Genomic DNA, 8761 nt, shown 5'->3' on the forward strand with positions numbered 1-8761 from the left:
CCCAACTCAGTCTAGTCCCACCTGCCAGCACCCGGCCCATATCCCTCCAAACCCTTCCTATTCATGTACCCATCCAGGTGCCTTTTAAATGTTGCAATTGTACCAGCCTCCACCACTTCCTCTGTCAGCTCATTCCATACACGTACCACCCTCTGTGTGAAAAAGTTGCCCCTTAGGTCTCTTTTATATTTTTCCCCTCTCATTAAAACTATGCCCCTCTAGTTCTGGACTCCCCAGCCCCAGGGAAAAGACTTTGTCTATTTATCCTATCCATGACCCTCATGATTATATAAACCTCTATAAGGTCACCCCTCTCAGCCTCCAACGCTCCAGGGAAAACAGCCCCAGCCTGTTCAGCCTCTCTCTATAGCTCAAACCCTCCAACCCTGGCAACATCCTTGACAATCTTTTCTGAACCCTCTCAAGTTTCACCAACATCCTTCCTGTAGCAGGGGAGACCAGAATGGAAAGCAGTATCGCAAAGGCGGTCAAACCAATGGCCCACCAGGATAGGCCATTCAATATAGTGGCGAGGGTGGAAAGGGGATTGAGGGGGTGAACAGGGTTAAAACGATCAGTCATGAACGACAGAGCAGCAGGAGGATGGGGTGGAGCGCCCGCACGTTGCTGTATGTGTTAAATCAATGCCGCAAGCGAGCATTACTGTCTGTGGAAGGAGAGACAGGCTAATTGTCCTCCTAATCCCCCCTGCCATCATTAAAGCAAAGCCTGGACTAGTTAGGGAATTAAATGGACTGACAGCAGGGAGTGAAGGCTCTCGCTGGGAGGAGTCGAGGGTGAAACGTGAGAGTCAGAGCCTGGCGCATGTCGAGAGCAGACGGTACAGTGCCTGAAGACACAAGGCTACCTCAGAACGTGGTCCCACAGCAGATTACCCAACCCCCAGGCTGCCTTCAACTCACTCCCGGGGGGGTGGTGGGGCAGTCCGAACGGGCAGTGGCCGTGCTCAGAAACATAGCTTCACCGAAGCTCAGTCAGCCATAATCCCCTCAGCCCAAAAAGGAAACATGCAACACACCCCCAGTCACTAAGAGCAACCACTGGCACGGACCCTCCGACAGTGCGGCCCTCCCTCGGCACTGACCCTCCGACAGTGCGGCCCTCCCTCGGCACTGACCCTCCGACAGTGCGGCCCTCCCTCGGCACTGACCCTCCGACAGTGCGGCCCTCCCTCGGCACCGACCCTCCGACAGGGCGGCGCTCCCTCGGCACTGACCCTCCGACAGGGCGGCCCTCCCTCGGCACCGACCCTCCGACAGTGCGGCCCTCCCTCGGCACTGACCCTCCGACAGTGCGGCCCTCCCTCGGCACTGACCCTCCGACAGTGCGGCCCTCCCTCGGCACTGACCCTCCGACAGTGCGGCCCTCCCTCGGCACTGACCCTCCGACAGTGCGGCCCTCCCTCAGCACTGACTCTCTTGGCAGTGCGGCCCCCCCCCTCAGCACTGATCTCGGAGTGTACGCCTGGATTCTGGCCTCAAGTGTAATCCTGAGGGTGAAGTGTTAACTGACACCAGGTCGGAATGAACTGAAACAAGTGCCATGAAATAATCATGAGACCATTAATGGCTGTTTGCGGCCAAACATCTAAAAGCACTTCAAACACACCCATCGCAAAGAGTTCCGGTGATCCATGGGAACACTGACATTCCGGTAACAACTTGAATTCCCTTAACTGAGGACATCTGAAGGTTAAATAGGGACTTGGAAGAGTGTTAGGAGCAGAGTCTGCAAGAGACCGAGGGGGGGGGGGGGGGCACGGGAGATTCAGAGCATGGCAGACTGAGGACAAGGGGAAGGGCTACAGGGCGAGGGTTGGGGTGAGGTAGGCAGAGTTGGGGAAAATGTGGGAGCAAACCAGCACCGAGGTGTCAGGGCAGGAATGGCAGCTGAGTGAGCTGTGCCATTACAGTCAGAGTCCTACAGCACGGAGACAGGCCCTTCAGCCCAAATTGGTCCATGCCGACCAAAATGGCCGTCCACACTAACCCCATGTCCCTGCACTTGGCCCATATCCTTCTCACCCTTTCCTATCCATGGATTTGTCCCGATGCCTTTTAAATGTTGTTAATGTACCCGCCCCAACCACTTCCTCTGGCAGCTCATTCCATCTGCATACCACCCTCTGGGTAAAAACGTTGCCCCTGTAATCTCCTGACATCCTCCTCACATTTCACCCTGCCACCCAGCTTAGTATCATCAGCAAATTTGCTAATGTTAATACTAACACCATCTTCTATATCATTAACATATTGTAAAAAGCTGCGGTCCCAGCACTGATCCCTGCCTGCCATTCCGAAATGGAGCCGTTTATCACTACTCTTTGTTTCCTATCAGCCAACCAACTTTCAATCCAAGTCCTGTACAACTGCAACATAACGTCCCAACTTCTACACTCAATGCCCTGACTGATGAAAGCCAGTGTACCAAAAGCCTTCCTCACTGCCCTGTCCACCTGGGACTCCACTTCCAGAGAACCGTGGCACCTGAACTCCAAGGTCCCTCTGTCCCACTACACTCCTTAAGGCCCTGCCATTCACCAGGAAATTCCTGCCTTGATTTGACTTTCCAAAAATGCAATACCTCACCCTTATCCGTATTAAACTCCATTTGCCATTTCACGGCCCACTTCGCCGGCTGACCAAGGTCCTGCTGCAATTCCAGATAAGCCTTTCTCGCCGGGCGTGGGCAGAAAGGCGCCAGGCGCTGCCGCAGGGCCCCTGGCAAGCAAGTGACGAGGGGGCCAATTCGGTGACTGCAGGGGTCTGGAGTTACGTGTAGGCCGGGACCTGCGAGGGACAGGCAGATTTCCCCTCACCACCCCCAAACCAGACAGGGGGGGCTTTTACAACAAAGAGACCACCGCTACCGTGGTTACGGTCACCGAGAAAACTGAGCCGCGCCCCCAGAGATCAGTTGGTGCCCACACCCACCCCCCACCCCTCCCAATTCATATATATTTTTTATACCTCTTTCTGGGTGCAGGTTTTAGGCCAGAATTTAAGCAGCCCTCGAAGAACCTGCCGACAGAAAACAAGATAAAAACCACATATTTCGGTCACTTCGCTTTTCAATTCATTCCCGAGACATTGGCATCGCTCCCATGTTATTACTTGGACTTTGTGGCGGGTGGGTGGTGGGGGGGGGGGGTAGCAGGGCAGTTTCGCCACCGCTCTGGATTTTCAAATCGAACAAATTTACAAAATTCCCACGACTGGGATTTGAAGCTGTGCCACCCCACCCCACCCCCGCACTAGAGCATGGCCTTCCTGGATGACTAGCTCGCACAACCACCCCAAACACTGTGGCAATTCGGCCCGAGTCCACACCCACCCACCAAAGAGCTGGCAATGAGGCTCCAACCTCCCGTCGCCTGCATTGCCCACAGCCAATCCACCCTAACCTGCACATCCCTGAGCACTGTGGGACAATTTAGCACGGTCAATCCACCCTAACCTGCACATCCCTGGGCACTATGGGGAAATTTTAGCACGGCCAATCCACCCTAACCTGCACATCCCTGGGCACTGTGGGACAATTTAGCACGGCCAATCCACCCTAACCTGCACATCCCTGGGCACTGTGGGACAATTTAGCACGGCCAATCCACCCTAACCTGCACATCCCTGGGCACTATGGGACAATTCCCCATGGTGCAGGAGGCCTGGGTGTCTAGGCCACAGTGACGGGGTGGGGCAGTGGTGCAGGAGGCCTGGGTGTCTAGGCCACAGTGACGGGGTGGGGCAGTGGTGCAGGAGGCCTGGGTGTCTAGGCCACAGTGACGGGGTGGGGCAGTGGTGCAGGAGGCCTGGGTGTCTAGGCCACAGTGACGGGGTGGGGCAGTGGTGCAGGAGGCCTGGGTGTCTAGGCCACAGTGACGGGGTGGGGCAGTGGTGCAGGAGGCCTGGGTGTCTAGGCCACAGTGACGGGGTGGGGCAGTGGTGCAGGAGGCCTGGGTGTCTAGGCCACAGTGACGGGGTGGGGCAGTGGTGCAGGAGGCCTGGGTGTCTAGGCCACAGTGACGGGGTGGGGCAGTGGTGCAGGAGGCCTGGGTGTCTAGGCCACAGTGACGGGGTGGGGCAGTGGTGCAGGAGGCCTGGGTGTCTAGGCCACAGTGACGGGGTGGGGCAGTGGTGCAGGAGGCCTGGGTGTCTAGGCCACAGTGACGGGGTGGGGCAGTGGTGCAGGAGGCCTGGGTGTCTAGGCCACAGTGACGGGGTGGGGCAGTGGTGCAGGAGGCCTGGGTGTCTAGGCCACAGTGACGGGGTGGGGCAGTGGTGCAGGAGGCCTGGGTGTCTAGGCCACAGTGACGGGGTGGGGCAGTGGTGCAGGAGGCCTGGGTGTCTAGGCCACAGTGACGGGGTGGGGCAGTGGTGCAGGAGGCCTGGGTGTCTAGGCCACAGTGACGGGGTGGGGCAGTGGTGCAGGAGGCCTGGGTGTCTAGGCCACAGTGACGGGGTGGGGCAGTGGTGCAGGAGGCCTGGGTGTCTAGGCCACAGTGACGGGGTGGGGCAGTGGTGCAGGAGGCCTGGGTGTCTAGGCCACAGTGACGGGGTGGGGCAGTGGTGCAGGAGGCCTGGGTGTCTAGGCCACAGTGACGGGGTGGGGCAGTGGTGCAGGAGGCCTGGGTGTCTAGGCCACAGTGACGGGGTGGGGCAGTGGTGCAGGAGGCCTGGGTGTCTAGGCCACAGTGACGGGGTGGGGCAGTGGTGCAGGAGGCCTGGGTGTCTAGGCCACAGTGACGGGGTGGGGCAGTGGTGCAGGAGGCCTGGGTGTCTAGGCCACAGTGACGGGGTGGGGCAGTGGTGCAGGAGGCCTGGGTGTCTAGGCCACAGTGACGGGGTGGGGCAGTGGTGCAGGAGGCCTGGGTGTCTAGGCCACAGTGACGGGGTGGGGCAGTGGTGCAGGAGGCCTGGGTGTCTAGGCCACAGTGACGGGGTGGGGCAGTGGTGCAGGAGGCCTGGGTGTCTAGGCCACAGTGACGGGGTGGGGCAGTGGTGCAGGAGGCCTGGGTGTCTAGGCCACAGTGACGGGGTGGGGCAGTGGTGCAGGAGGCCTGGGTGTCTAGGCCACAGTGACGGGGTGGGGCAGTGGTGCAGGAGGCCTGGGTGTCTAGGCCACAGTGACGGGGTGGGGCAGTGGTGCAGGAGGCCTGGGTGTCTAGGCCACAGTGACGGGGTGGGGCAGTGGTGCAGGAGGCCTGGGTGTCTAGGCCACAGTGACGGGGTGGGGCAGTGGTGCAGGAGGCCTGGGTGTCTAGGCCACAGTGACGGGGTGGGGCAGTGGTGCAGGAGGCCTGGGTGTCTAGGCCACAGTGACGGGGTGGGGCAGTGGTGCAGGAGGCCTGGGTGTCTAGGCCACAGTGACGGGGTGGGGCAGTGGTGCAGGAGGCCTGGGTGTCTAGGCCACAGTGACGGGGTGGGGCAGTGGTGCAGGAGGCCTGGGTGTCTAGGCCACAGTGACGGGGTGGGGCAGTGGTGCAGGAGGCCTGGGTGTCTAGGCCACAGTGACGGGGTGGGGCAGTGGTGCAGGAGGCCTGGGTGTCTAGGCCACAGTGACGGGGTGGGGCAGTGGTGCAGGAGGCCTGGGTGTCTAGGCCACAGTGACGGGGTGGGGCAGTGGTGCAGGAGGCCTGGGTGTCTAGGCCACAGTGACGGGGTGGGGCAGTGGTGCAGGAGGCCTGGGTGTCTAGGCCACAGTGACGGGGTGGGGCAGTGGTGCAGGAGGCCTGGGTGTCTAGGCCACAGTGACGGGGTGGGGCAGTGGTGCAGGAGGCCTGGGTGTCTAGGCCACAGTGACGGGGTGGGGCAGTGGTGCAGGAGGCCTGGGTGTCTAGGCCACAGTGACGGGGTGGGGCAGTGGTGCAGGAGGCCTGGGTGTCTAGGCCACAGTGACGGGGTGGGGCAGTGGTGCAGGAGGCCTGGGTGTCTAGGCCACAGTGACGGGGTGGGGCAGTGGTGCAGGAGGCCTGGGTGTCTAGGCCACAGTGACGGGGTGGGGCAGTGGTGCAGGAGGCCTGGGTGTCTAGGCCACAGTGACGGGGTGGGGCAGTGGTGCAGGAGGCCTGGGTGTCTAGGCCACAGTGACGGGGTGGGGCAGTGGTGCAGGAGGCCTGGGTGTCTAGGCCACAGTGACGGGGTGGGGCAGTGGTGCAGGAGGCCTGGGTGTCTAGGCCACAGTGACGGGGTGGGGCAGTGGTGCAGGAGGCCTGGGTGTCTAGGCCACAGTGACGGGGTGGGGCAGTGGTGCAGGAGGCCTGGGTGTCTAGGCCACAGTGACGGGGTGGGGCAGTGGTGCAGGAGGCCTGGGTGTCTAGGCCACAGTGACGGGGTGGGGCAGTGGTGCAGGAGGCCTGGGTGTCTAGGCCACAGTGACGGGGTGGGGCAGTGGTGCAGGAGGCCTGGGTGTCTAGGCCACAGTGACGGGGTGGGGCAGTGGTGCAGGAGGCCTGGGTGTCTAGGCCACAGTGACGGGGTGGGGCAGTGGTGCAGGAGGCCTGGGTGTCTAGGCCACAGTGACGGGGTGGGGCAGTGGTGCAGGAGGCCTGGGTGTCTAGGCCACAGTGACGGGGTGGGGCAGTGGTGCAGGAGGCCTGGGTGTCTAGGCCACAGTGACGGGGTGGGGCAGTGGTGCAGGAGGCCTGGGTGTCTAGGCCACAGTGACGGGGTGGGGCAGTGGTGCAGGAGGCCTGGGTGTCTAGGCCACAGTGACGGGGTGGGGCAGTGGTGCAGGAGGCCTGGGTGTCTAGGCCACAGTGACGGGGTGGGGCAGTGGTGCAGGAGGCCTGGGTGTCTAGGCCACAGTGACGGGGTGGGGCAGTGGTGCAGGAGGCCTGGGTGTCTAGGCCACAGTGACGGGGTGGGGCAGTGGTGCAGGAGGCCTGGGTGTCTAGGCCACAGTGACGGGGTGGGGCAGTGGTGCAGGAGGCCTGGGTGTCTAGGCCACAGTGACGGGGTGGGGCAGTGGTGCAGGAGGCCTGGGTGTCTAGGCCACAGTGACGGGGTGGGGCAGTGGTGCAGGAGGCCTGGGTGTCTAGGCCACAGTGACGGGGTGGGGCAGTGGTGCAGGAGGCCTGGGTGTCTAGGCCACAGTGACGGGGTGGGGCAGTGGTGCAGGAGGCCTGGGTGTCTAGGCCACAGTGACGGGGTGGGGCAGTGGTGCAGGAGGCCTGGGTGTCTAGGCCACAGTGACGGGGTGGGGCAGTGGTGCAGGAGGCCTGGGTGTCTAGGCCACAGTGACGGGGTGGGGCAGTGGTGCAGGAGGCCTGGGTGTCTAGGCCACAGTGACGGGGTGGGGCAGTGGTGCAGGAGGCCTGGGTGTCTAGGCCACAGTGACGGGGTGGGGCAGTGGTGCAGGAGGCCTGGGTGTCTAGGCCACAGTGACGGGGTGGGGCAGTGGTGCAGGAGGCCTGGGTGTCTAGGCCACAGTGACGGGGTGGGGCAGTGGTGCAGGAGGCCTGGGTGTCTAGGCCACAGTGACGGGGTGGGGCAGTGGTGCAGGAGGCCTGGGTGTCTAGGCCACAGTGACGGGGTGGGGCAGTGGTGCAGGAGGCCTGGGTGTCTAGGCCACAGTGACGGGGTGGGGCAGTGGTGCAGGAGGCCTGGGTGTCTAGGCCACAGTGACGGGGTGGGGCAGTGGTGCAGGAGGCCTGGGTGTCTAGGCCACAGTGACGGGGTGGGGCAGTGGTGCAGGAGGCCTGGGTGTCTAGGCCACAGTGACGGGGTGGGGCAGTGGTGCAGGAGGCCTGGGTGTCTAGGCCGCAGTGACGGGGTGGGGCAGGAGGCCTAGGTGTCTAGGCCGCAGTGACGGGGTAGGGCAGTGGTGCAGGAGGCCTGGGTGTCTAGGCCGCAGTGACGGGGTAGGGCAGTGGTGCAGGAGGCCTGGGTGTCTAGACCGCAGTGAGGGAGTCATGGGCCTGTTCGTCTGGCACTCCGTTTCAACAATCCACTCAGTTGGGAAGTGGACAAGGCTCCATCAGGCTGAGACAACAGAGGGAAATCACTGGGGAGCAGCCTGCAGTGGGACCTTCTGGAAAAGATCCATGAGGTGAAAAGACGCACTGAGGGCAAGCACTGCAGCCAGTTCCTGTCAACAGCACCCTCTGTCGTTAGCAATAGGCTGCAGGCACCAACTGTCACAGTGAGAAATTACCCAGTTTTAAAGATAAGCTGCTGAGCGTCTTAAAGACACCACAGCAAGGGCCGCTCCCTCCTTAACACTACTTCCCCCTCACTGACAGGAGGGAGGGCGATGAAGGGGCAGGAAGTGGAGGAGTTGGCGACATCAGAGGGGGGCAGGTGGGGGAAAGATACCAAGGTGTCTCCTCTGGGAGAGAGGGGCGGGATAGAGAGGGTAGCAAGCGCCAGTGGGGAGAGTCCATCGGGGAGGTGGAAGAGGTCATGGGGGAAGGGGGGAGATCTCGGGGAGCCCTCGGAGTAGGGTCACTGTTTAGAAGTTAAGGGTCGCCCATTTAAAACAGGGACGAGGAAGTGTTCGAGGGTCGAGTGTGGTCGGAGTTCACCACGCGTAAATGTCTTTGAAGGCAGAGAGGGACAGGATCGAGGTGGGCGAAGGGATGAAAGATTATCAGGAGGGGGCTGGGAATGTAGAGCAGAGGTTAAAATCATCCGGGATCAGACAGTGGGCAGCTGAGGGAGCAATCGGAACAGCAGAGGGGTTATAGCACTGGAGGACGAGGAGGAGACTGCGGGGACGAGACACTAGGCCACAGGAGAGGGGG

The 8761-nt window shown here is 61.8% G+C and overlaps 1 protein-coding gene across 1 annotated transcript in view; it reads right to left on the bottom strand.

Moving 5' to 3' along the window:
- Positions 1 to 8761, bottom strand: part of LOC122547841 (serine/threonine-protein phosphatase 2A 56 kDa regulatory subunit alpha isoform-like) — a 27910-nt gene that overhangs the window by 15219 nt on the left and 3930 nt on the right. Inside the window, exons 5-6 of the mRNA XM_043686415.1 lie at positions 8082 to 8139; positions 2991 to 3041 (exon numbers count right to left, since the gene is read on the bottom strand). Coding sequence (XP_043542350.1) covers positions 2991 to 3041; positions 8082 to 8139 — 109 coding nt within the window. The remainder of the gene's footprint in view (positions 1 to 2990; positions 3042 to 8081; positions 8140 to 8761) is intronic.

The sequence above is a fragment of the Chiloscyllium plagiosum genome, unplaced genomic scaffold (assembly GCF_004010195.1).
Source record: "Chiloscyllium plagiosum isolate BGI_BamShark_2017 unplaced genomic scaffold, ASM401019v2 scaf_1644, whole genome shotgun sequence".
Lineage (NCBI taxonomy): Eukaryota > Metazoa > Chordata > Chondrichthyes > Orectolobiformes > Hemiscylliidae > Chiloscyllium > Chiloscyllium plagiosum.